The sequence below is a fragment of the Coffea eugenioides genome, chromosome 6 (genome assembly GCF_003713205.1).
Source record: "Coffea eugenioides isolate CCC68of chromosome 6, Ceug_1.0, whole genome shotgun sequence".
Lineage (NCBI taxonomy): Eukaryota > Viridiplantae > Streptophyta > Magnoliopsida > Gentianales > Rubiaceae > Coffea > Coffea eugenioides.
Genome location: NC_040040.1, coordinates 51,291,242 through 51,317,225, shown reverse-complemented (window position 1 = coordinate 51,317,225; position 25,984 = coordinate 51,291,242). Strand labels below are relative to the sequence as shown.

The 25,984-nt window shown below is 39.4% G+C and overlaps 5 protein-coding genes and 1 long non-coding RNA gene across 7 annotated transcripts; 4 read left to right on the top strand and 2 right to left on the bottom strand.

The window, feature by feature from the left end:
* Positions 1–1,360: 1,360 nt before the first annotated feature.
* LOC113774724 (ADP-glucose phosphorylase) lies at positions 1,361–4,324 on the top strand. Its single transcript, XM_027319330.1, has 3 exons — positions 1,361–2,017; positions 2,947–3,237; positions 3,623–4,324. The coding sequence occupies exons 1-3, from the start codon at positions 1,382–1,384 to the stop codon at positions 3,875–3,877; spliced, it is 1,182 nt and encodes a 393-aa protein (XP_027175131.1). The 5' UTR covers positions 1,361–1,381; the 3' UTR covers positions 3,878–4,324.
* A 728-nt stretch (positions 4,325–5,052) lies between these two features.
* LOC113773415 (T-complex protein 1 subunit theta) lies at positions 5,053–11,873 on the top strand. Its single transcript, XM_027318059.1, has 13 exons — positions 5,053–5,436; positions 5,734–5,996; positions 6,125–6,271; positions 6,355–6,516; positions 7,150–7,227; positions 7,479–7,612; positions 8,357–8,429; positions 8,512–8,589; positions 8,677–8,799; positions 8,953–9,047; positions 9,682–9,891; positions 10,446–10,503; positions 11,377–11,873. The coding sequence occupies exons 1-13, from the start codon at positions 5,286–5,288 to the stop codon at positions 11,440–11,442; spliced, it is 1,638 nt and encodes a 545-aa protein (XP_027173860.1). The 5' UTR covers positions 5,053–5,285; the 3' UTR covers positions 11,443–11,873.
* A 283-nt stretch (positions 11,874–12,156) lies between these two features.
* Positions 12,157–13,969, top strand: LOC113776449 (photosynthetic NDH subunit of subcomplex B 2, chloroplastic). Its single transcript, XM_027321616.1, has 3 exons — positions 12,157–12,707; positions 12,992–13,432; positions 13,616–13,969. Exons 1-3 carry the CDS (start codon positions 12,252–12,254, stop codon positions 13,808–13,810), a joined length of 1,092 nt encoding a protein of 363 aa, XP_027177417.1. The 5' UTR covers positions 12,157–12,251; the 3' UTR covers positions 13,811–13,969.
* A 251-nt stretch (positions 13,970–14,220) lies between these two features.
* Positions 14,221–16,688, bottom strand: LOC113776450. Its single transcript, XR_003469017.1, has 2 exons — positions 14,774–16,688; positions 14,221–14,684 (listed from the first exon to the last, which is right to left on the bottom strand). It is a non-coding gene; the product is annotated as an uncharacterized LOC113776450 (long non-coding RNA).
* Positions 16,689–17,005: 317 nt separating this feature from the next.
* LOC113776448 (protein NDH-DEPENDENT CYCLIC ELECTRON FLOW 5) lies at positions 17,006–18,951 on the top strand. Its single transcript, XM_027321615.1, has 3 exons — positions 17,006–17,772; positions 18,008–18,466; positions 18,651–18,951. Exons 1-3 carry the CDS (start codon positions 17,203–17,205, stop codon positions 18,843–18,845), a joined length of 1,224 nt encoding a protein of 407 aa, XP_027177416.1. The 5' UTR covers positions 17,006–17,202; the 3' UTR covers positions 18,846–18,951.
* Positions 18,952–19,054: 103 nt separating this feature from the next.
* Positions 19,055–22,575, bottom strand: LOC113776447 (protein SINE1). 2 transcript variants are annotated; one of them, XM_027321613.1, is made up of 3 exons: positions 22,166–22,575; positions 20,111–21,445; positions 19,055–19,787 (listed from the first exon to the last, which is right to left on the bottom strand). In XM_027321613.1, exons 2-3 carry the CDS (start codon positions 21,422–21,424, stop codon positions 19,323–19,325), a joined length of 1,779 nt encoding a protein of 592 aa, XP_027177414.1. In that variant the 5' UTR covers positions 21,425–21,445; positions 22,166–22,575; the 3' UTR covers positions 19,055–19,322. The 2 variants fall into 2 exon arrangements, with proteins under 2 accessions (XP_027177414.1, XP_027177415.1); XM_027321614.1 differs by lacking the exon at positions 22,166–22,575 and having other exon boundaries at positions 20,111–21,489.
* Between the last annotated feature and the right edge of the window lie 3,409 nt (positions 22,576–25,984).

The window sequence follows — 25,984 nt, the reverse complement described above, 5'->3', positions numbered from 1 at the left end:
AAATATAAGGGGCCGCTTGGTACAAGGGTTTGGGAATCAAGAATTGGAATCCCCACCATATTTGCTGCTTGTTAAAGAGGTATGGGTATTAAAAAATTCAAATGAAATCTAAAAATCTGGTCACTCTCAATTCCCGACTGGATTGGGAGGTTTTGGTTGATTACCAAATCTGACTCCTAAATGAAATCTAAAAATCTAAAAATAAATAGGAATCTTCTCTCCTTCAAAGCTGGTCTCTTCTCATACTTCTATCTCCACCACTTTGCATCTTCACCGGACATTCTCCTCTCTCTCTCCCTCACCATTCCTGTGTAAAAACACACATTCTTACTTCTCACTCATCTTCTCATCCCAAAACCAAATTTTGCTACTTTTTATGGTTTAATAAACCTACAATGAAGTTCTTTAAAAACCTAACTACTAGCAAAATTTCCATCTAGAAACAGTAATCGGTGATGATGAGATTTATGTGTGATTTTGGCAGTAAAAGATACCCAGAACCAAAGAAGATGATGAAGTTTGTAGTTTAAATTCAGATCTATCTTAGATTGGAAAAGTTTGGAAATCTTGAGGCTAAATACAATAATTGTAAGAGCTCCAAGGTAGCAATTAATTGTGATTCTATCTTGCATTCGCCAACAGTGGTGGTTCAAGGAAGAGCTGCTGTCAATTGGCCGCCAAAGTTGGCGGTATGTGCAACAGGAAGAAATAGAAAGAAAATATTTTATCCTGATACTTAAACCTAAAAAATTTTTACCAAGCAATATATATTAGAATGATGACATAGGGCCATACCCATACTAATTATTTATATATGATACCAATTCCAATTACAATTGCGGTTCACGAACCAAGCGCCCCCCTAAGTAAATGTGTAAAAGGAGAAGTTTCTCAATCCAGCAAGCTACTAATATTTGATTCGTGGTTATTTTCTCAAGATTCCCAAGAAAGAAAGTTCTAATCATTTCTCTTGTTTGCTTTTATCTATCTGTGTATTTTTTTTCCAATTTATTTATTTTGTTTTCGAAGATTTCCTCTCGTTTGTATAATTTTTCTGATAAAAGTCAAAATTTAGGGTATAATTAAAGAATTCAATCGAAATTTAAATTACAAGCACACCTTCTCTTCCTCTCCACCTTCACCCAACAAAAGAAATTCCCGTTTGAATTACTATTTTTAGATTTCTTTTTTTTGCAGAAAAATATACTATAATAATTTAATGTATTTGAAATAAAAATAATTAAAAAATATAAAAAATTATTTTACAAAAAATCACAATCCAAACACGACACAAAATTTTCGAACCTATGCCAAATCATCAGACTAGACGAGTATATGTCCACCACGGACGGAATTAGTACCGGTAGCATGTAGGTAATAAATGGCTGCTGGGGGCTTCCACTCTTCCAACCAAATGGCAGGAGGAGGAGGAGGAGGAGAAGTAGAAGAAAGAAGCAGCAACCCCAGAGGAGCAGGAGCCGGAGCCGGAGCCGGAGGAGGAGGAGGAGAAAGCAGAGTCCCAGAAATCCGGAAAGACAGCGTACAGAATCGGTGGGTTATATTCTCCCCCGCAAGATCACGTCGCCCTTCTGACTTCAAGTCCAAATCTAGTACTAGCAGTGGCAATCCACCCGACCCACATTCCCAAAATTGCCCATTTTGCCTGGGCAATGAGCACCTCTGCGCACCCGAGATCTTCCGGGTCCACCCCTCCCATTCCGCCCATTGGAAACTCCGGGTCATCCAGAATCTCTACCCTGCTCTCTCCAGGGACAACTTGCCTGTGCAACCAGAGCAGGTTGATGATGAATCAAGCTCCAAAACCTCCTCCTCCTCCTCCTCTAAGATTGGGAATAACAAAGTTGCTGGGTTCGGGTTTCACGACGTGGTAATCGAGGCCCCCTTTCACTCTCTTCAATTGCTTGATCTTTCTCCCGCTGAGATCGGGGATGTTTTGCTTGCTTATAAGAAGAGGATCCTCCAGCTTCGCTCTTACCATTCCATTCAATACGTTCAGGTTTCACTCTCCTGTTTTGCTTCTTCTACTAGTACTCTCTTCCTTCTTGGGCATATGTTCTTTACCAGTGTTTCTTGTAACTAGTCCCCTTTTTTTTTAAAAACCTTTTGGTTAAGGATGTGTCAATGAGTGAAAGGTTGAAATTTTCTTTGTTTCATTTTAATAAGTGATACTAGTTTAATCTTTCTTTTTGGATTCTGATTTTGTTGCTCTCTGCTTTTGGTATCAAATGTAATCAAGACGTTTTTTTCCCCATCCCTTTAGGATTTATGAAATGCTAGACTGTATTTTTTCCCCAAAATCTAAAAGCAACCTGTTAGTAACTTAATATATCCCCTACCTTGTGTTGGGCTGAATTGTGGGCTGTTGTTGATCTGCATGTGTTAGCTCCAAGCTCAGTAGAAATATAAATTAGAAAAAAAAAAGAATCTTTGTAGCCGCTAATTGAGTCAGTGTACCAGTTCTAAGACTTTTAGCAACCCTATGCTGATATCCAAGAAGGTTATCTCACAGCCCTGACGAAATTTAGTAACCGCCTTGCATTTGCGCAAGTTATTTCCACAAATCTTTTTCTTTCATGTATGGACTTCATTTATTTGCTGGTTTCATTCTTGAAATTCCCGGATGGACCTGAGTTCAATTTGTAGCGAAGCCCATAAACATGCATAGCTACTGGTTTTGATCTTTCCCTGGCCTTTTCCAATTCACCCCCGGGTCTTGATAGTAGGTCAGGCTAGCACGAATGAGTTTTCAGTGCTGCATTTGCTAGTGTTTAAATCGTTATCCCACTTCTCAATGAATACTTGTGGTATGGTTCCAGCCATACACAAAGTCTATCTGATTGGTCTTTCCTCTCATTTGTCTGCTCCTCTTTTGGTGAATCTCTGTCTGTAGCACGTTTAACTTTTGTTCACATCGTGATTTAATAGGTGTTCAAAAATCATGGTGCCTCAGCTGGTGCCTCATTGAGTCACTCTCATAGTCAGATTATTGCTCTTCCAGTTGTCTCCACAGCAGTTTCTGCTCGTATTGACTGTATGAAGCAATATTTTGAGCAGACAGGGAAGTGTAACCTCTGTGAGGTTCGAGTGGATGACTTGCTAATTGATGAATCAGCCCATTTCATATCAATTGTTCCTTTTGCTGCTACTTTTCCTTTTGAGATATGGATCATTCCTCGAGACCACTCTTCTCATTTTCATGAAGTGGACAATGAGAAGGTAATCTTTGCCTTGCTTAAGCCTTCATTTACATAACTATCAGAAAAGCAAAAAGAAAAGAGGGGGGGGGGGGGGGAAAACAGACTACTGAGCAAATTGACTGTACTTGGTCAATGTAACTTGGCATAGTTATGCTGAGTATATACCTAAAGGCAAGGACTTCTTTAAATTGGGCTTGCAAACTTCTTAGGTACATACCTGGGAAAAGTATAGCTGATAAATTCAACTTGGGAAGAAAAGCGGAGGGGGAATTGTACTTTAATGTTTGCTATATGTATTTTTTCCTTGTGTGTGCGTGTTGAGGGGGTTGTGGGCTTCTTTTGTCTTGTATAACATGTCCAATTTTCACTCTGCACTAGCTATTGTTTCTCGTTTTCACTTGCAGGCAGTTGATCTCGGAGGATTATTGAAACTCTTGCTAAGGAAGATCTCCTCGCAGCTGAATGATCCACCTTACAATATGATGATTCACACTACTCCATTCCACATAAATCCCTCATGTTTAACCTACACGCACTGGTTTCTTCAAATTGTACCCCAGTTGACAATAGTAGGAGGGTTTGAAGTAGGAACAGGATGCCACATAAATCCAATTTTCCCTGAGGATGCAGCAAAAGTGCTAAGGGAAGTACAACTTTGAAGTTAATCATCGGAAGTTTCAAGTAGTATATTGGGGATGCGGATGCAGCACTTTCACTGAGAAACAAGCATGTATAGAGCGTTAACAAAATAATCTTGCTACTATTTTTGAGTGCCATTTGGTGCTCAGAGTTGGTATGTTAGAGATGCATTTGATTTTTCTTTGCTGTCCTGTTACTCGTTCCCTTTCAGAAAGGAAATAATTTAGGGTAGGAAAAACAACTCAATGCCTGATAATGCATGCAGCATGGTTTTTGCTGCTTTAGATTTTTTCACTTGGAGCGATTTGGATCTGCTCGTTTTTCTCTACATTTGTTTATGCACATAAGCTGGACTCTCTTTTGTGAGTCTCTTTTAGAGCGAGTTGGGTTGGATTGTATGCTTGTTGTTTAGTTAGAAAAGTGGTCGAAAATGTTACTCTCTGAATATATGAGGAACTATTTTACTCTATTTTGGAGCATATGAGAGACCAAAAAGAGGTTCTTTTCATAAATGTGAGGGATCATTTGTTTCAATTTGGATCAAAATGAAGGAAAATCCCCCTTCATGGAACCATTTCCTCACATTGTAGGATGGATAACCTTTTTCTACGCCGTCAATGTAAAGAATTTTTTTTTTTTTTTTGTAAATATAAAAAGTTTAGATCATGTCACATAATATGAATTCAAATCACGTATCCGTGACATACATCCAAAACTGTTAGTGTGAAAAAAAAATCACCACACTGTCAGCGTATGAAAAGTTAATCCTTGTGAAATAGTCAATGATCATCCATATTTCAACTAATAATTCAAACTATTAGTACAATTCAAGGGTGAAAAAAAAAACTCTCATTTCACTATTCTAACCGTGAACTTAACTTCATGGGATAATAATATATTCAAGGAGGATAGTAGTAGAATCTCTCAAAAATGAAATATATATTTTATTTGTCCGCCAGCGCCAGCCAGAAACTAGCGTAGAACATTTATTTATTTTTTCTTGGGGAAAAAAAATATCGTCATTATATCGTTAAATCTGTACTAATCACAAAACCCTAACTAAACTAGTAGTAGGACTATATGGAAGACGGTGTAGACGGTGGAGAATGACAAATTTAACCTTGGAGAACGGGTTCTTAATTTCAAAGCGAATCGGGTTCATGAAATAGTAGTAGTAGAAAGGGGTGGTGGGTAAGTGGTCTGAGACGCTTCCACTGCTTCTAGGGCTTTCTCATTTGGATTTCCCTCTTCTTTTCTTCTCGTGTTGTTTGTATTGGAGCTACTACTACTGCTGCTGCTAAGTATCACCAGTCTCTTTCCCTTGCCTGAGGAGGAGGAAGACGAGGACGCTTCTTCTTTAGGGTGGTCTTTTGATATTGTTCGATTTGACCCCGCAAAAAAAAAAAGAAAAGAAAGGAAGAAAGAAAGATGGTGGGAATGGGGATGCCGGCGTATGGAATTCAGTCAATGCTGAAGGAAGGGCACAAGCATCTATCGGGGTTGGACGAAGCGGTGCTCAAGAACATCGACGCCTGCAAACAGCTTTCCCAAATCACCCGCACTTCCCTCGGCCCCAACGGTACTCTCTCTCTACCCCCTTTCTTCTTTACACTTCTCCCTCTCCCCCGATTTTGCAGCATCAAATCTATGTGCTGCTGTCACTCACATTTGTAACCTGTATGTCTCAGTTGTAAACTATTGCTCCTGCTTTTAGTTCTAGGGTTTTTCAAGTCACTTTTGCCCTTTCCTAGTATTATTTTTTTTTTCAAAAAAAAGGAGGATCTTTGCGTTAGGAATTATTTACCAAGGAAATTCTTGTATAATGCATTTGGGATCTGTGGACGCGTTTCAAATCTCTCTCTCTTTCTCTCTTCAGGTATGAATAAGATGGTTATCAACCATCTCGACAAGCTTTTCGTCACCAATGATGCTGCCACCATCGTCAACGAGCTCGAGGTTCAGCATCCTGCTGCTAAGATCTTGGTTCTGGCTGGCAAGGCACAACAAGAGGAAATTGGTGACGGTGCTAACTTGTGCGTCTCTTTTGCTGGGGAGCTTCTCCAAAATGCTGAGGAGCTCATCCGAATGGGTCTGCACCCCAGTGAGATCATCATTGGTTACGCTAAGGCCATTAATAAGGTTTCCATCATCCCCTGCCGCCTTTTTCGTTTTTATCTCTTTACTGTTTCCACCACTTCCTCTTTTCTTTTTCTTTTTTCCAGTTGGCTGTGCAATTTTTTTTTTTATTGGTTACCGTTCTGTTTCAGACAATCCAAGTTTTAGAGGAATTGGTTGAAGCAGGTTCTGACACCATGGATGTCAGAGATACCAATCAAGTTATTTCTCGCATGAAAGCTGCTGTTGCTAGCAAACAGTTTGGTCTAGAGGATATATTGTGCTGCCTTATTGCTCAGGTAAATATTGCTAACTTTGCTATTGTTGGTGACTCAGTTGGGATTCTTCCCTTGTCCTGAGTTATGGTGTATTTGCAACACAGGCATGCATCCAAGTTTGCCCAAAGAACCCGGCGAACTTTAATGTGGACAATGTCAGAGTCACAAAGCTCTTGGGTGGAGGTCTGCATGATAGTAAAATAGTCCGAGGTATGGTATTGAAAAGTGATGCTGTTGGAAGTATAAAGAGGATCGAAAAGGCAAAGGTAGACACTCATAAGCATGCATCTGGTTGTTTGTATGCTATTAACTAGTCAACGGCTGTGCTTTGAAACACTTCAGTATGTTTCTTGTGCCAATTCAAATCAATGTAGCACATTATGAGGCTGAAAGAGTAACATGCCATCCCTTTTCTCCTCTGTATCTTGTATGCTTATGCATAAAAGGACATCATTTTTTGGTCTGAATCTTTTACCAATTTTTTAAAGATCTCCCTCAATAAAGTAGGGTTCTAATGCCTACTAATTTTTCAGTCCTGGAAATATGCTATTTTTATTTTTTGAATTCTATCTTCATTTGTATTACCACTTGTTGATTAAAACGGAAGTAGTCTCACGTGCTTAATGCCTCTTCTAAACGAGTTTAATCAAATTCTTCAAAAGATGTGTCGGCTGTGTTCGGTTATTCGGTCTGGTCTGGGTGGCACCTGTTCTCTAATCATCTGTTAAAACTTTTAGAATTTCTGGTCGTGTTTGTTTTAAAGAGGTTTCAAGTCATGGCAAAATTGTTTTATTCTTTTCCTGATAAAAGTTAGGAAGGACGGTACTCTTGCTGATTTACCTTATGATTGATATTCATTCTTTATCAGGAGAACTAAGACTTTGTAATCATTCTTGCAGGTTGCTGTATTTGCTGGAGGTGTTGATACATCAGCCACAGAAACAAAAGGAACTGTCTTAATCCATAGTGCTGAACAGGTATTAAGGGGAGCGTCTAGTCCTTTAGATCCTCATTCTTAAAGACGTGAACTAGTTTTTTCGAAGACCAAACCTCTTTGCACATAGTATTTATGGTCTCAAGTAAAGCAGTGAATAAACTTCTTCTAGTGTTCATCTATTTTGTTTGCTTTCGTGGAATTCTGGAGCATCTAGTAACCTGTTCTGTGTTAATATCCTCTCATCTCAGAGTTTGGTAATTTTTAATCTGTTAATCTCTTCTGCTTTTGCAGCTCGAAAATTATGCAAGGACTGAAGAAGCTAAGGTTGAGCAACTCATCAAAGCAGTTGCAGAATCTGGTGCGAAGGTTATTGTTAGTGGAGCAGCTGTTGGAGAGATGGCACTACATTTTTGTGAGCGTTACAAGTACAACCATTTTCTCTACCTGTTACTTTAACTTTAATTTTTGTGCCTTTATTTCTACAGAGAAATGAGAAGTCAAGTGCTTTTTCATTTCTGCTAACCTAGCCTATTGAAAGAATGGTTCGTTTCTCCTAATACAATGAGAGTCCTAGTTTGCCTTTGTATCTCAGTATGAGGTTGCTGTACAGTAACAGATAGGTATGAATATCATATCCTGATGGGAATGAAAGGTAGGGCAACAAAATATTGGCACATTCTGCACTATAGACTACTGAAAGGTCGTGTGTATTGGTCACTCGTTTTGACAACTTTTCATCTGCTTGAATATCTTGGGAAACTTGTATAGGCGATTCATCAGCTTGAAATGTAGATTACTCTCCTTTAGCTTTGTGTCATTTTGCTCCATTTTGCATCCCCTTTCTCACCTTGGATATAGTGGGAAAATTTCCTTTATTAAGTGTATTTATACATGAGAAGATATGTAAAATCTGCTTGTCCTGAACTTTTTTCCTTATCTCTTTTGTATTCAATTTTTTCTTTTTTGTTGTTTTTCGGGGGAGGGGGTGTTGGTGGGGCATGGTAATTATAGTTGGAGTCTTGGACGATTTTGCATTTGCCTTGACTTGGATCTTGAATTGCTATCGTTATGGTTCATCTTTTCCTATGCCATGCATATTACTTGTTGTCTGTTTGCCTAACAACCTATATATGTTGAACAACTGATTACCCAGTACATATCCTTTACAGGCTCATGGTCCTAAAGATTAGCTCCAAATTTGAGCTTCGACGGTTTTGCCGTACCACTGGTGCTGTTGCTCTTGTAAGCATCTTGCAGTCAGAGAGTATTAAGTTGTGAAACTTCGTTGTATTCCTTCTGATTTTTGTTTTTTTTGGCGATACAGTTGAAACTTAGTCCGCCAAATCCAGATGATCTTGGATATGTTGATTCCATTTCAGTGGAGGAAATTGGTGGTGTTAGAGTATGATAAGACTGCCCATAGTGCTGTTACTCTTCAATTTGTAGTTGTTTCAACTGCTTGGATATGATTTTTATGAATGATGATTAGGTTACAATTGCAAGAAATGAAGAAGGTGGAAATTCTGTATCCACAGTTGTTCTGCGAGGTAGCACTGATAGTATATTAGATGATCTTGAGAGAGCGGTCGATGATGGAGTTAATACTTACAAGGTACCCTTTCTTGAATATAGCAGATATACATTTGGAATGATGGGTTTTCTTCTGAATGCCTTTGCAAGTTGTTAACTATTTGCTTCTTGGTGATTTGCAAGTTTTTACTTGCAGTTAGGATCTAATAGACTTTGCTGTTTCCATCCATACCAGGCAATGTGCAGGGATAGTCGGATAGTACCTGGTGCTGCAGCTACTGAGATTGAATTAGCCATAAGACTAAAGGAGTTTTCTCTCAAAGAAACTGGGTAATGCACTTCCTTACCTTGCACTGAAGAATGTTTTATTTTAGGTTAAGGCAGCTGTGCTGAAGTGCAAGCTATATACATGTTCTTCACATGCTTTAGCAAATATTCTATCCATTTTGCACATGTATTTATTTAGTTCTTGTTTTGAAAAGTTGATGTGCATCTGCTTTGTGGCTTCTTTTTGTCCTACCAGAAGGTAACATACATCTTCAACCTTGTCCTACCAAAAGTAACATACATCTTCAACCTTGTTTTGCATATTCTTTCTGCTATATATGTTTGTTTGATTATTTGCATGGGATAAGATAAACTTGAGTAAATTATTGGACCTGCCATTTTTTGCCTTGATCGCTGAATGATCTGCTTGAAGAGTTAGTGTTCTCCCTTATATGATTGAACAGTGTGGTTGAAATCTGAGTTAGAGGACCATTTTATTCACATTAACTTAATGACAAGTGTTGCAATCTATTTCTAAAGTGTTTTTGTTGAATGTTTGTGCGAATATGTACTGGTTTCTCATATCCAATGGCATACTGTTAGTTGTCTATTGTTGTCTTGATTTTCTTACCAATTAGTAAACTGAAGCATGGGTGCTTTGTTTAGTTGAGGCTTAGATTTTTCTATTGCCATGCAGCTTAGATCAGTATGCAATTTCCAAATTTGCTGAAAGTTTTGAAATGGTACCTAAAACCCTGGCTGAGAATGCTGGGCTTAATGCTATGGAGATTATATCATCGTTGTATGCCGAACATGCATCTGGGAACGCAAGAGTTGGCATCCATTTGGAAGAAGGCACGTGCAAAGATGTCTCCACGAACAGCATATGGGACCTATATATCACAAAGTAAGCTTTTTCCTTATATTGCTGAAATCCACATTCAAATTTTTTCTAGTGTAGAAGTTTCAACTTTGAAGATTGAGAGCAAAATTTTGAAGAATGAGAGCAAACTGTTGTTTTTATGTCAGTCCTGGAGTAAGCATTAAACCCTGCTCGTGAAGGTTGTGCAGAAGATTGTTTAGCACTTTCTAGTGATCTCATTTGTATATATCATGCATGTTAAAGGCTACCAACTAACTAAATCTTGCTTCTGTGGAACAATGTAAACAAAAGCTCAATAGGGATCCTTGGTTCTGTCGACCTTGGTTTTTGGATCCTCAAAACCTAATCAAAAGATCCAAGCAACTCAGCTGTGCATGAGCTTGTGAACACTTGAGCTGATACTCACATGCTTGCCTGCTTGGGCTTTTTTAACCACCCATGAAGGAGATCTTTTTTTGTTTAGTTTCCCTGAGATTGATGCATTCTGGAATATTCTTTTGTAACTCAAGCTATTCTGGAATATGGAATTTAATGAAGTGTCAGAAGGCTCTTAACTAGGAATTTGGTTCAATTGACAGGTTTTTTGCTCTCAAATTTGCTGCTGATGCTGTCTGTACTGTCCTGCGTGTAGACCAGGTAAGGCATTCTTGGCATCTTTACTTTTCTTCTTCATAATGTGGTTATCATGACACTGGTGGTAAATTACCTATTTCTGTGGTTTATGCTGCATTTAGTCGACCTTTTTGGACGTGAAAGAATTTCACTTGATGGTGTGATAGTTATACAAGAATTAAGTAGTTTATGGAGCGGATATGCAGAAGTAGTCTACCAGATGGCCTGGTGGTTGGTGTGTAGGTGATGACCGTGGGTTTAGGTATAGGTTTTTCAGTTCATCAAGTTATTCTGTGGGTTGTGTGATAGTCTTTTGAATGTGCTGCCTAGAAGTTTCCCTTGTTGAGGCTAAATAACCAGGTGGAATAGCCCAATGCTGTCAAGCATGATGGCACTTGTTGGTTTATAATGTTGAAACTTTGGTCCTTGGGTGTTGTATTTACGCGTATAGGTTCTGGGTGGTTGAGATATAGATGACGTTTGCAGACTTCCCAATGCAGAGATGTCAATCTCCCAAGTCATGGATCATGACAGGATTTCTTGGGCATGCAAAAAAGCTCATACTATATCCTCTCACTAGTTTCAAAAGAAGGCTTGGGTTAACCACAGTATTGAAGCATAGTTGGAGATTCTTGTAGTAATTTTGCTCAGTTTGGGACACTAAGGTCCCATAAAGAGGGTCTAAAAGGTGCTGCTGTTGTAAATAATTGTGGATACCTCTGCTATAAATTTGATCATAGATCTTATCTGACTTTAGTAGGTGCAGTGCAATATTTTCAGTTGCTTTTACTCAGAGAGTGATGGAAATGGTTCTTCATGTTTTCGCGTTAAGAAGTTTTCCTCATCTTTTACAAGATTTGTGATTGTGTGTTGTCACCTATTGGTTTTCCGATGCAGATTATAATGGCAAAACCAGCTGGTGGTCCAAAAAGAGATGCTCCTGCAGGGATGGATGAAGATTGAGTGTTCAATATGAATGTAGCGTCTGATTTAGATTTTGCTTGGTAGTGTTCTGGGCCTCTTGTGGGTCGAAGGGTTTTCATCAGAGAAGGCGGAGAATAGTTGAATGTTAGCGTGTTGTTTCCTACTTTCATACCAATTACTAGGACGGACGTGGTCGAAGAAAAATTTTGGGTGTGTTTTTGACTCTGATTGTATATGCCACTAGAAGTGCATTTGTGGCTTGGTTCGTGTTTAGCGTTTTCCATTTTTAGTTATCATATTACAGTGGAAGTACACAATCCATGGTGAATTGGGCGTTTTATACCTATTGTGATGTGAAGAGCCCGGCATCAAATTCACCATTGGAAGCTTTAAATTCTTGTTTATCGGAGTGTCAGATTATACTCTTCGCTGGAAATATTTGGAAATGTTAATAAAAAAACTTTTCTTCATGGGCCCAACAAGGCAACAACGTCGAGTGCTTGTGATGGAAAGCAAATGATTATATGCTCCTCATTTTTTCTATCAAATGACGTATGAAGGTTTTTGTGAAATGGGCGTTTGGTTTTGATTTGTCAGTTTTTTTTTTTATTTAAAAAAAAAAGAAAAAAACAAATACTATACTGTATTTGCAAGCAATAATCTGCTCTGAGCTCTTTAGCTAGTAGCAATACGTATGCGAGTAAAAGAGGTAAAAGCTGGGAAGTGTGGGAACCAGATTACCGTCAAAAGTTTTCTGGGGTGAGAGCCAGGTTATAGAAGATTGGCTTGGCCAGTGGACGGTGGTGGTTCAAGAAACAAACTGCTTAGTGCTTAGCTTTCATTCAATCATGGCTTCTATTCTATCCTTTCCTCTCCCAAAACCAAGCTCAGCCACTGTTATGCCTAAAGCTTCTTCTGTTCCAATCACATCGTCTCCTCCTCCTGCAGAGACTCTTGACCAGAGGTTTGGTCGCAAAGGCATTAAATTCTTGGAGTCCGCAGGAGATGTTCCGACGGTTGAGCTGACTGTGAGAAATGGCAGCTCAGTAAAAGTTCAAATACCCAGTGGTCATGTCACTTCTTATAAGCCTAAAGTTTACTGGAAAGATGATGGCTTTGAGGAAGTCCTCTACACTCTTCCAGCAAATGGGAATTCTTTCAGTTCCCCTGCTCCTCCTCCTTCCAGAGGTGGTATTGGTTTGGCATTCAATGACCTTTCCGACCCAAATTCAAAAGGGTCTCTTCTCAAAACTTCTGAATGGACCGTAAAAGATGTTGATTCTGATTCTATTGATGCTGTGCAGGTACTTTCTCATCCTCCTCCATTATGACTTGCGAGTAGGAACCAGTCATTCATTTTGCTCATTTCTTTTTGCCAATATAGTTTTGCTTGCTGTGCTGAGCGCTAACTGCTTTTCTCTTCTCTTCTTGAGAAGAAATATAACTACTGGGGTTGCACAGTTGCACCCATGTAATGGCAGCTTTTGTTGCTCCTAAATAATTTATAGGGGCCTTTTGACATGGATTCACTACAGTACTGAATTCGTTTTTTCCACCTTGGACAAACTCTGTGTGTGTTTGGCTGCAGGTTGAATTGTGTAGCACCAGTGGAAGTCTGGAATTAACTTACGTAGTTTCACTCTATCCCTTGTGCGTGGCAACCGCAGTTATCGTGAAGAACAATGGCCGTAAAGCTGTCAACCTGGCTGGCGCCATTCTTACGCATTTCAGGATGAAGGGACGAAGTGGAGCAGGTGTGCGAGGCCTCAAGACCTGCTCTTACTGCACCCTCCCTCCTTTATCTTCGCACTATGAGATTCTATCTCCATCTGAAGCTGTTAAAACCGAGGATCCTGGCTTCTTCTCTTTTGGCTGGGAGGCCGAAAAGAAACCAGGAGAATGGAGTGTGCAAGGCGTTCCCTTCACAGTATTGAAGCATAAGCTCAGTAGAGTTTATGCTGCTCCACCAGCTGATAGATTGAAAGAGTTCTGCAATACCACACCTTCAAAATATGAGGTACTTGATCAGGTAATGCCTCAGCATTCGACTAGCATTATCTCGTGTACTTTGGACTATACAAAGTGAAAGCTGTTGATGATAATTCCCTCTAACTATCTCCCATATTATCATTTCTATAGATGCAGTTGAATATTTATAACCTGCTTCATTTTTCTAATGAATTCTGTCCCTTGTTGGTTCTTTTCTTTCCAGGGCCGAGAGCTCTTCTTTAGGTTTATACGAATGGGTTTTGAAGATATATATTTGTCCAGCCCTGGTTCTGTCTCTCGGAAGTATGGGAAGGATTACTTTATATGTACGGGCCCTGCTTCAATGCTGGTTCCGATCGTCATCAACCCTGGTGAGGAGTGGAGGGGGGCACAAGTCATCGAGCACGATAATTTGTAAAAACCATCAATTTAACAGACAGCACCAATTGATTTTCGCCCTTGAGTTTGTTCTGAGATGTGCAGATATTGAAATATGTACATTGTAGCATCAATCTATTTCATGAATCGTGATAATTGAGCAGTTCTTGGATAACAACTTAGCGGGACGATTCATATATTCTGTAGGAAATCCATCAATCAAGAATGACAGCAGGAGCAGCTGCATATGCAGATGTGAGACAGAACTTTTCATCATTTTTCACCATTTTTGACGTGGTAGTAAATGGATTAATCAGAACCAACAATATGGCAAACATGCATCCTCCGCATGTATTGCAGTTCAGATTCAACTGGCGTTTGACAAAGCAACCACTCAAGCAAGAGGACGAACAAGAGAATAATCTACTGCCTCTGTCAAGAGTGGAACAATTACGCTCAACCAAAATAATCTGAGATTAATTGCAAATTCAGCTTTTTGTACAAAATCATTCTTCCATCACCACCACCACAAATTCTTACATAGGGATGATAAGTATACAAGTAATCAAGGAGAACTTGTCCTTGGGTGATCATTGGTGTTGAGAAGATCATGAATCTGTCACTGAACTGCCCCAGAAAACTTATTGCTGCTGCACAGTAAGCAAGAAAATCAAAGAGATAATATAACAACTACAACAGCTCAGATAACAAAAGATAGATAGATCGTCGAACTTTCTTCAACCAAGCATCTTATTCCTCTTTGATGGTAAATCGAGAAACATTTGAGACATCTAAATTCACAAGAAGTCATGCCAATCCGAGTCCTACACCAAACTACAAACCATTTGATTTTCTTGTTCTGCCACCATACCAAGTGTTGGTGTCTGTTCCAGAGTTTGATGTCCTTTAGTAACCTATGGTATAATTTGTGTCAAGAGTCTTTGCATGTGTAGATATATTATGAGAATATGGATATCAGATTCAAAAAAGTAAAAGAAAAAACCTTATTTTTGGCCGCCTTCTCATCTGTCAGTGGAGTTCCCACCCTGTTTCCAACTCCTACCTGTGGCAAGAAGTTTTTATTGTGAGGCAGACCTGACGAACTCTGATTTCTTTCACTACTCAGAGTAGTAGCATCTGTGGCAAGAAGTTTTTCCCTTGCATTGGTTAAAAAGTTCTCCAAAAGGTCACATCTTTACTCATTTTCAGCAACAAGATGTTGCACTTCCAACAATAATGGACTGAGACAGTCATAACAACGTCTTTCTTCATTGTCACTGAAATCATCATAAACTGCTTTTACACGCTGGTAACCACGATTCATGTCTTTGCGCCATCAGTCCAAAACATAACATGTTGAAACCTTGGTAAAATTGTTCATGGTTAGCACAGAGATTACATGCCTACAAAGGATACCCCGAGACTCAAAAAGATGACAAAAACAATTAATCTGACATGCATTTTCAGTATCATAATGTACATCAAACATAACTTCTTTCCAATGTACTCCTTCATTATCTAACATGTTTTCTACAACGCCATAAATTCAAACTGACCCCTCTTTTTTCACAAAGCAGGCAGTGCAAAACATCAACCCTCTTAATTCCTCCTGAACCAACTTGAAGATGGAGGTAGTGTAAATATTTTGAAATTGCTTTTCAATGGGATGTCCAGATATTGTTGGCGTGGTGGAGTTGGATGAAGCAACATCTGAATTTTTCTCTCTGTCTATCTTATTCTTCAAAGCATTATCTTAGTGTTCAACAAACTGCTTCAATGTTGTTTTTGACTTGCCAGCCCAAAAAGTGTGCCAATCTTGATACAATGATTTTAACCAATCATTCTTCTCCAATTCAAAATCTTTAAGCAGCTTCTCCCAATTCTCTTCAAACTCATCCCCTTTAATAGAATCATAAACAATATATTTTCCAAACTCCCCTTTATTGCTTTATAATAAGTAAGACGTCCTAATATTTGTGGGAGTTTTCTCGTTATTTGCCTCAGGCACAAACAATAATGGGAATCTGGAAATTCCTCAGCAACAGCAGCTTGAATGGAGCTGTCTTCATCAATGATTATCGCCTTCGGAGCACGTCTTAGCATGCTTGTTAACCAAGATCTGAATAACCACACAAAAGTTCCGTATCCTCCCCAGATACCAATCCGCAACCTAGCAATACAGTTTGGCCATGATTGTACATTCCAATGAATGAAACCAAAGGCAAATCACAGCTCTGAGTCAAACAAGTAGTATCAAAAGAAATGACATAACAAAAGGACTCATACGTTGCTCTACACCTTGCATCTGCCCAAAATATATTTCTTATGCGACATTCTTCATCCAAATTAACCGCATAAAAGAAATTAGGATCTCTGACTTGCATATGGTGGAAAAAAAATTACCCAAGGCCCAAGCATCTCCAGGTCTGAGTCTCAAACTTTGAGCTTCTGAAATGTTTTGGTCATGAAAGTGTGAAACTTTAATTCTGTTCTGACATTAGAATAGTCCGAGAACTTGTCACGTCTAATATGGTGTGATTTTTCTGGAGTGAAGTCATGACTGTGGTCAAGGGAGTGACGACGCAAGTACCATCATCCATAATGGCAACATTGATTTTAGCTTTACAGAACAGTCGGTCTTTGTGGAGACTGAGAGCCTTCGATGGTAAGAATGTTTAGTAGTTGATTTGGTCTTACCATTCTTGGAGCATCCGAGTGAAAAATACTTCTGCTTGCCATCATCATCTCCATTCTTGCAAGAAACTTTGGAAATCCCAAATCCAAGACGTTGAGCATAAGATCTATAGAATTGGCGAACTTGTTGTTCAGAAGAGAATTCCATCCCAGCTTCAGGGGTTGGAACTTCATCCTTATTTGATGAGGAGTTATCCAAATGTGGTGGGTCATCTTCAGGAGAAACTTTCTCTACCTCGTAGGTCCGTTGCTTATCTTCTTGCATCATGGTAATTATGTCAGTGTCACTGGAATAGAAATTTTTAAGGAGACTCTAAACAAAAAGGAGAGCTTTGAATCCGGCCAAGCATTTTATTTATTCAATTTCCAATTGAATTGAGTTTTCCTGGAAGGTAATTCCACATCTAAATTACGCATATGGGCAGTTCAGGCCAACCTGAATTAAGCTCCTAAGAAAAAAAAGTAGATAAACCATCATCAGAGATGAGGCCAGTAGCAGGTTTTTTTGGGTAGTTTTTAGTATATTACCACTGTAAACGAGAATGAACTTAAGTCTTGAGTTTGACAATTTCCAACCGCAACCAACCAAAAGCAGGCAGAAAGAGCACAACAGACAGTTGTAAAAAAATCTCGTCACTTTATCCAAACATGTGTCTGGGGAGTCTATCCTAAAACTCTTCTTCCCTTTAATTGGAATCTCCCTGCAAGCAATTTAATCCAGACTAGCAATAAGAGATTATGACACCATTTCAGCTTGAGGGAATCATGACAAGTAGTACCATCCACTCTGGTTTCCTCTCTCCACACTTCATCCCTCTTTCCAACACCAGAAAACCAGTACTGTTACCTACCAAGACCGTTCATTGTCTGCAGTGTCCTCCTCCTTCTTTCGTGTGCAACATTTCTAGCAGCAAGAAAAGAGAGCCCAGATTGCCATCGGTAGCAGCATCAGTCTGGTGCCCACCTCTAGACGTGGATTGTCTAGAAAATGAGTATGGAAGCCATGGAGTCTCGTTTTCTGGTATCAGCAGTGGTGATGAGAGTTGTATGGTCAAGATGACCATGGAAAATGGAAGTGTAGCTAAGCTGATGCTTCCCAGCGGGCTCATCACTTCATATAAGCCTTTAATGTGGCATGGAGCCACCATGGAGTTACTGCACACCTCAGTCTCAGAAGGGGAAAATGGTGAAGCACTTATTCACGGTGGAGTTTCATTAGACCTCAAGTTTGATCTGAACGGGATTTTATGGTCTCCAAAAGCTTGGACTCTGCGTGGAGTTCAAGGAAGCTCTCTAGAATTTATTCAGGTCAGTTTTTTTGTAGTACTTGTTTATCAACCCTGGAGGAAGCTTGTGACACCATGATTGACAATCTCCACACATTTATTAAGATAAACATGCGCGCTCAATTATTAATTGGATATCAGATTGAAAAGAAGAGGCTGCTGGAATCCAATAGTACCTTTTCATTCCATCCTTAACTTTTGAATTCCCTATCGTTTCAAGCTCAGTACCTTATTGATGTCCAGATGTACCTACGCAGGTAGAACTGATAAGCCAAAATGTAGAAGGCAACATTGAAGTTAAACAGATCATAACACTCAAAGAAGATGCTTTATCCTCTGAAATTCTAGTCTGCAACTCAAGTGATTCATCCCTCCATTTCACGGGTGCAGTTATAAGTCATCTGACGGTGAGCACTCCAGAAGCAACTTATGCAATCGGACTAGAAGGATCAGATTTCTTTAGCAAGACTCCACTTTTGACAGATTTTAGTCTTATTCACCCCAGCTTTGGCAAGATAGGATCAAGGAAAGCAAGAGGTCTTATGGACTTCACAGGATTCTTTTCCGGCTGGGGTGTGGATCGAGACAATGAGAGAATGAGAAAAGAGACAGAAGAAGGTCTGGAGGGAGAAGAAGAGGATGGTTACAAAAATTTGGCAGAGGAAATGAGCAGAATATACACCAGCGCGCCTCGCGATTTCACAGTCCTTGACAGGGTATGGAATTTATTATGGAGATTTTACTATACGTTCCTGATTACTTTAACATTTTCAGAGCATTCCCTGCCATGTCGCATAAGAGTCTTTATTCGACTTTTGATTTATGTATGTGCTTCCTATTGCTCTGTCCATCAGTCGTCTTTATGCTCTAAAATTATCACTATTTCTCATTGTGGATCAGGGGAGGAGAAACTCAGTCCTGGTAGGGAGAAATGGGTTCAATGAACTTTACATGTTCAGTCCAGGTTCAAGTCATGAATGGTATGGCAAATACTCTTATATATGTGTAGGACAAGCGGCCCTGCTTCAACCTATAACCTTGAGCTCCCAAAGTGAATGGAGAGGCAAGCAGCGTTTATGTAATCCAAACCTCTGAGCGAGGCTCTAAAAAGTCTACTCCAGTGTACACATAAAGGAATGTCATCAAACTCTGAACAGAATTTGTGGATCAGAATAGAGAACATTTATCTTTACTACTGCAAGGAACTTAGGCCATGTCATCGATAAAATAAATCTGAATCAGTAATTGCAACATTAAGCCCAGCAACAGCCCATACTACACGAAAAGGAAAAAAGAAGCAAGGAGCAGAAAAGTCCCTTTTGCATCCTTTGCATATCATTCAATGGCAATATGTTTCAGTAGCACTATTACATAAAACAGGACCATAGTCTTTGGAGATTGCCAATCAAAGTACCAAAAATTCTTCATCTTGTTTACTGCTCTGCTACAACTAAAGAAGAAACGGCTCAGTAAGTATTTGTTGTTTTATAAGGCATATCAGCCTGATTACTTTCCAGGATATTAACTCAACTAGAACTATATTAGCTCTTATGGCCTGCCACCAAACACAAGTTAGGTGGGGACAAGATTGTAACCTTCTCCTTGATCATCAATTAACATGAAGCATAAAATAGTTGCAAATATAACAAAGAGAATGCCGAGTGTGTTGCGAGTAGGCTTCCAGTAGCCTTTCAGACCATCAACTCTAGGAAGTTCCAACTTTGGAGAAGGTTTTGTTGTATCCTCAGCAGGGATATCTTGTGTTGAAGACACTGATTCGGAGCTTCCTCGTAACGCTTCGGACCCTGTAGGTGACTTCCCTTTCCCATTAATCTCAAGGCCCCTCATTTGATGAACGCCATTCTGTTTATATTTTGAAGTAGGAGTCATTTCATATTGGCTTGAAGGACTTCTGAATCTCCTATTTGGTTTGTCAGAGTCTGAACTTTCCTCATTTTGATCCTGAAGGGAGTGAATTAGCTTTCTTGGTGTTGCAAAGATCTTTACACTGTCAACATTGATGAGAGAGCGAGAACGCTGATAGATATTGCACACGAGAAACATATGGGTCAGCAAAAGCAAAAGCATTTTCAAACAGACTACAAAGCATGAACATGTTCACAAATTAAAGCTTTGGAGTATTCTATGCAGCAAATTCTCGTCTCTAAAGGTGAGGTTCATTATTCAATTTAAACAAATGCAAATGTGCACTAGGATCTTAGACTTCTTTAAAATGCATCATCAAATCATACTCCATGGAGATGTTTTCTTCTTATGGCATTTTCCTGCTATTGAATTCAAAATCCAGCATGAAATTGTTGTTCCAGACGTGTGAATATTCAAATGCCTAGTAGGCCTACCTGAGGACTGGGAGTGGCACTTCTGGCAACTCTATTTCTGGAACTAGTTTGGCAAAATCCAACAAATCCATCCGTATAATCTCCAGAGAAATCAGAAAAACCATCATGCTCAGAGCTCCCCATGGCACTTCTGCGTGTTACCTCTGAAAAGATACCATCCTTGAGAGAGACGTCTAAAACACCATTCTCACACCTTGACCACAGTTTCCGATTCACACTCCTTCGATCATAAGCGAAGTCTGGAGAGGTCTGATTCGTTGAAATTGGGGAGTCAAAGAAGGAATCGTGCCCACAAAATGAATTGATAGTCTGTGATTCAGGTGAAGCTGTCAGAGGTGATTGATCCCCAGAATCCGACAAATTTCTTCTTCTTAAATTTCCTCTCCTGTCAAAATTTGAGCCAGTGACTGAAACCATATCTTTCTCAAATTTTGAGCTTTTCTCAGTACATATCTTTCGAGCAGTTTGCAATGCTTCAAAAGCAGCCCCACTTACGTAAGCCATCTGATCAGACTGACAGTTCTCCATCACCTTAATTATTAATTCCAACTCGGAAGAGATGCTTTTGTGATCCAAACACTTCATCAAAGAGCTCACCATATGAATGGCGGACAATCTTTTTTGAGAATTGGCATCTTCATTCAGAATCTGCAATCCAGTGCGGATCAACAACCTTGCATACGCCTCGACAGTCAAACTGTTGTGCTTAGCCAAAGACATCACAAGTGCCATGTGCGAATTAGTTTGCAAGTGCTTGTCCAAAGCTCCAGCAACTCTCTGACATACCTCATTCACCATCCCGTTTGAAGCAAACCTCCAGTTATCGCACTCTACTAGAGCCTTCAGACAAAGAGCAGCTCCAGAAGATAGGCTCTCATGACTGCCCAAAAGACAATCGGAGAGAGGCTTACAGAGAGAGTGAATGATGTGTCTCTTCTTGTCCTCGGGAGTAGTTGGGTCCATTCCATATCTGGCAATTGCCGGAACCACCTTAGAGCAAGCTTGGTGAAGAGCAAAAGATCCTGCACTTGACGTCAAAGTCTTGATAATAGTGGTCATGATGTTGTCAATTTGAGGGACAATTTTATGTCCATGAACACGAGCAAGAACCTCGTATAGTGAGATCGTATACTCTCCAGAAGAACCAGTTTCTTTGGTCTCGGAAACCTGTGCGAGAAAGAGAGGGATAGCTTTGGAATCCAAATCTTTGACATAGGATTTCAAGGCTTTCATAGCAGATTTTCGACTGTCAGCATCCTTGTCAAGATTTTCCAACTCCCTTCTGACCATGGGACTAAGACTTCTTATTCCCATAGGGAGACCACCTATATGTCCCTGAGGAACGAACTCGGTCAGTAAAGAGGTTAAGTGGAATTTATCGCGTCAATTTTTTCTTTAAACTCAAAAAAAAAAAAAAAAAAAAAAAAAGAATTGGTCGTTGTACAATGATATCAAACTTGTGAAATGAGAATGACAGAAGTTGGCACACGATATGTAAAACAAGCACAGATCTTGAAAAGGTGAAATCAAGTTAGCTTTGTGGCAGTAAAATCAAAGGAAAAAAATATCTTTTTCATGGGCATGTCAGATTTCAAACTAGTAGAATCAAGAAGCTAGCAGCATACACAAATATCAACCACACAAGATGTTGATATAAAGGATGCTTCTAGTTTCTTTACTAGGTCACAAAAAAAAAAACTCATGCCTTTGGGCGTAAAAACTGCAGAGAAAACGAAAAGCTACAGCCTTTTAATTTAATTTTTTTTTTTACAGGATGGTGAAAAGGGTTGTTGATAATATGGATATATATGACGTTGTGAATTCCAATCAAGAAAAGAGGCAGTGTGGCGACTAAAATTGGGTGTTGGACTCGACAAGAACCCTCTCCCTACCCTGCCTGCGGTGGAATAAACATTTGAGGCGTACTTGTAAGAGAATAAAAAGGAAAGAACTGAATTGGCATAAACAAAGCCTCCCTCCCAAGGGCCAAGATAGATAGATAGACAGAGAGATGAAGATCATGGAATAGTAGTAGTTAAATGAAGAAGGCGGTACCTTATCTGTTAATCAAGACGAGAGTCCCTCCCTAGTCCCGCCCTAGTGTCGAGTATTATGCTGCTTCTTGCTGGGATTCTTGTGCCAAGATCTGGGCTTTACGGAATCTTTTTCTTGCCGTGATGTTGCAGCAGTAGGTTGTTTAGACTTTTACATTGCTAAATGGCAATGCATCCCCGCCGCCGCCGCCGCAACCCTCAAAGCAAAAGTAAAATGTGGTTGCCGAATCAAGCAAGGGGAGGAAGCAGAGAAGATGAATTTATTTATGTGGGGGAATTGAAGTGAAGGGGGGCCGGAGAGCTGTGTAAGTAAGTGTGTTGTTTCCTGGGCGGCCGCTACCGAGACAGTATGCGAAGGGGCTTTCCGATGGTTGTCTGATTCTGATATGATACCATAAAATCTTCTCTCTGTCTCTCTCTCTCTGCCTTTTTTGGACAAAAAATTACATAAACACATATCAGAATAGTACTATAATAGTCAGTCAGTCAGCTGGAGCTCAGATCCATTTGGGCGGTGTCGGAGTCTAATTCATCTTCTTTTGAATCTTTTTCTTGAATTCCCCCGCTATCCTTCCCGCCCGCCCCCTCCTTTTCAATTCCTTCCTGCTTACTACTCACCCTTCTTTTCACATTTCATTTTCCGGTTCCAACCTTTCCTTCCTTTTTTTTTTTTTTTGGTTTAAAACCCACAGTCCCACGCAACTGCTCACAGTTACTAGTCAGCAGCAGTGCGTATTGCTGCTGCTGTTTTACCAAATATGTTACGATTGTTTGCTTAATTATTTTATTAGCTTTTCCTCTTAATCTTGTAAATTTTTTTTTAAGGAAACATATCGGTTTGGTTTAGGATGCAAAGAAAAAGGGGGAAAAAAGGGAAAGGAGGTGGCAGATGATACTGCTAGAGGCCCCTCGGGGTGCAGCTCACCTGGTCGTATCATCTGGCTTTATAATATCGATTATGGTTCGACTCTCCCCGAACTAACGCGCTTGGCATTCTAAGGGGCGTGCTCTGTTCAACCGCAGGAGGTTAGTCTGGATAATTCCAAGATATCCCTATGTCGACAGGAAAAAAAAAAAAAAAGATACTACCAGAGCAAAAAAATAGGACAGAGAGCAAATTTTACTTCATGGGACAACTTTGTCCTTCCTTACATTAATAATCATTACTTCAATTAATTCGTTCAAGCCCCATAACAAACCTCTTTTTTTTTCCTGTTCTCAACTTCAAAAAATTTCGGTTCTTGATCATTATGATCGCCGTAACACTAAAGCTGCCCTCGATCACTGCCAAAACCATGACCTCCTGCCCAGCTTCGTCTCAAAAATTCAACAAAAGCTTATTAGTCTTCCCTAATTGAAATGGACAAACTTCCCCTTTGACACTTTCTTCCAACCAAATTTCATCTCTCAGCATATGTCCTCATTTTTCTATTCCAATCAACCATTCATAAGTTTAAAGGCGAGATATGTGACACACGTTAATCCAAATAACATGCAAGTTCAACAAATAAAAGGGTGACCATTAACTACTCTTGGGAAACAAAAAAACAAATGCCTTGCATAATCCATTTGTTGGTTCTTTCTTCACGATCATTGATTTCAATTCTAGACGATGAGAAAAGAAAAAAAAAAGTGACTCGCAGAGTATTGGAGGATATTAACTAAGTCGCCAATAGGTGTGAGTGAAAGCAGCAATTGACGAGGTTCTTTTGGGTTCTAATGCGGTGCTTGAGTTGCTAGTTGGGGTGTCAGTGGTTTAGTTCATCGTGTGGGTAGAGAATAGATAAGGAATGATATATGATTGATTGGCAGAATGTAGGAGGAGCAATTGCAAAATTTGGGAGAGTGTCATTTGAAACCCCAGAATTTAGAAGCTTAATTGCAAAAACTTAAGTAAGGGGCAAAGCTGTATCATGAAGAGAAATTTGTTATGAATCCTAATTTTTGCTCTCTGGCAATATCGCCAGCCAAAAGAGGCTTACATGTTACTACTATTTGATTCATTCTCAAGCATTAGAACCAGAGTGAGTATCAAATACTACTACTTCTAAAAATCAGACTGCAACCGTTGGTTGAATTATGGTAATTTTTTGATTGACAAGAAATTTCATCGAGTAGGTGTACGTATACGATCCTAGAGTGGAGGATTCAATTTATTCAGTCTAATTAATGAACATTAGGCTACAGGGTTTTACATTTCAATCCACGGACTACCGAATTTGCAAGAATTACAACGCTTCAATACGTTGACAAAATAATAATACTTCTGGCTACCGGTTTTGAATAATAACAATGATGATAAAATACTGTTTATCGATTAATTTGTCATGCCTATTGATAAATGTCTTGAAATGAATAGAAGTTGGTATTTGGTAGGGGCGGCAATCGGGTTGACGGGTCGGATTGAGATCCGGATATAACAGAAAAATCGTTAACCTGAACCTGACCTGTCAACCCGAAACCGATCATGATACCTGACTCAAACCCGAAAATTCCGGGTTGACGGGTCGACCTGAATGACCCGAAACTTAATTTTAATTTATTAATTTACCACTGTAATTTCTAATAAAATCAATTTCGCTCAAAGTCCAAATCTAAAATAAATTAAAACACCGTAAAAGTGTTTTATCCCAAATCAAATATAAAATAAATTAAAACAGTATAAAAGTAAAAAATAATATAATACATTATTTGTCCAAATATACTAATTTCAACTTCACATAAGTTAAATAAATTCATTTAGGATTAAGTAATCAATGCCTTTGGAAAAAAAAGAATAACTTAGGCCCTGTTTGGATTGCCATTTTCTGCCAAAAAATTGCGTCGTTTTCCGTGATCACATTTTCTTATTACCTTTTCCCCTCACATACATCAAATCGCTACAGTAATTTTTTCATAAAAAATGACGAAAAATGCAATCCATTAGTTTAGTTAGATAAAATAATTTTTATATTTATTAAATTATTTTTAATTCGTAAACGAGTTATCGGATCATCCAAGAGTTGATTTGAATTCGACCTGTTTTCTTTTCGAGTTCATCGGATTCGACTCGATTCTGACCTGAACCCACGAAACCTCAACTCAAACCCATTAATTTCGTGTTAGGTTCATATTATGTTTTCAGGTCGTGTCGGAAATTATCACATCTAGTATTTGGCAAATAAGTATCCCTCTTTTTTTTTTTTTATTAATGGTTTTGACCGTAAGGAAAGAAAGGTACTTGAAAATTTTCCTTACATGATTCCTGATGTATGCTCGTTGGCGCCTGTTCTCGTTAAATAATGCCCAAAGCCAAAGGAACGATATCCTCTTTGGAACTGCAGAGTCTGGCAGAGGCAGAGACAGCGACGTCAGTAGCACAGGGCATCGGGGCTCTCAACTTCTTATCCTATCCTCAAAAGTTGTAAGAAAGACCAGTTTAGAGCTAATTGTATCTTACCTCACGGTTATCATTCAACCACCCATTCTTAGCCCTACCATGGAGAAGAATCCCAAGTTCTGCTGAAGCATATTCATTCATTCTGGATGTCGGAGCTATCGCTTGAGATTCACTAGTCCCAAAAATAAAGGACTGAAATGCAACAATCTGAGGAGTCCCAAAACTTGGAACAAGAAGTCATGCATCCATAATTTGGGCTAACTAAACGATCTGCGCCTCCCCGTACATTCCCTCTTACGCCACTACACGTCTCAGATTCAACTAAATCCCCAGTTTTACTACATGGGCATGCATTGTGAAGTCCTACACCAGTTGGAAATTGTGCTATGGCTTCTAATCTACAGCTTCTTCATCTGGAAGGGAAAAAAAAAGGGAAAGACA

Excerpts from the sequence above, each read along its gene's own strand:
- LOC113774724 (XM_027319330.1), top strand. The coding sequence starts at position 1,382 with ATGGCTGCTGGGGGCTTCCACTCTTCCAACCAAATGGCAGGAGGAGGA. Across the intron at positions 2,018-2,946 it reads ATTCCATTCAATACGTTCAG|GTGTTCAAAAATCATGGTGC; the intron begins GTTTCACTCTCC and ends GTGATTTAATAG. Across the intron at positions 3,238-3,622 it reads ATGAAGTGGACAATGAGAAG|GCAGTTGATCTCGGAGGATT; the intron begins GTAATCTTTGCC and ends TTTCACTTGCAG.
- LOC113773415 (XM_027318059.1), top strand. The coding sequence starts at position 5,286 with ATGGTGGGAATGGGGATGCCGGCGTATGGAATTCAGTCAATGCTGAAG. Across the intron at positions 9,048-9,681 it reads TTTTCTCTCAAAGAAACTGG|CTTAGATCAGTATGCAATTT; the intron begins GTAATGCACTTC and ends ATTGCCATGCAG. Across the intron at positions 9,892-10,445 it reads TGGGACCTATATATCACAAA|GTTTTTTGCTCTCAAATTTG; the intron begins GTAAGCTTTTTC and ends TTCAATTGACAG.
- LOC113776449 (XM_027321616.1), top strand. The coding sequence starts at position 12,252 with ATGGCTTCTATTCTATCCTTTCCTCTCCCAAAACCAAGCTCAGCCACT. Across the intron at positions 12,708-12,991 it reads ATTCTATTGATGCTGTGCAG|GTTGAATTGTGTAGCACCAG; the intron begins GTACTTTCTCAT and ends GTTTGGCTGCAG. Across the intron at positions 13,433-13,615 it reads AATATGAGGTACTTGATCAG|GGCCGAGAGCTCTTCTTTAG; the intron begins GTAATGCCTCAG and ends TTTTCTTTCCAG.
- LOC113776448 (XM_027321615.1), top strand. The coding sequence starts at position 17,203 with ATGACACCATTTCAGCTTGAGGGAATCATGACAAGTAGTACCATCCAC. Across the intron at positions 17,773-18,007 it reads GCTCTCTAGAATTTATTCAG|GTAGAACTGATAAGCCAAAA; the intron begins GTCAGTTTTTTT and ends GTACCTACGCAG. Across the intron at positions 18,467-18,650 it reads ATTTCACAGTCCTTGACAGG|GGGAGGAGAAACTCAGTCCT; the intron begins GTATGGAATTTA and ends ATTGTGGATCAG.
- LOC113776447 (XM_027321613.1), bottom strand. The coding sequence starts at position 21,424 with ATGGGAATAAGAAGTCTTAGTCCCATGGTCAGAAGGGAGTTGGAAAAT. Across the intron at positions 19,788-20,110 it reads GTGCCACTCCCAGTCCTCAG|CGTTCTCGCTCTCTCATCAA; the intron begins GTAGGCCTACTA and ends AATATCTATCAG.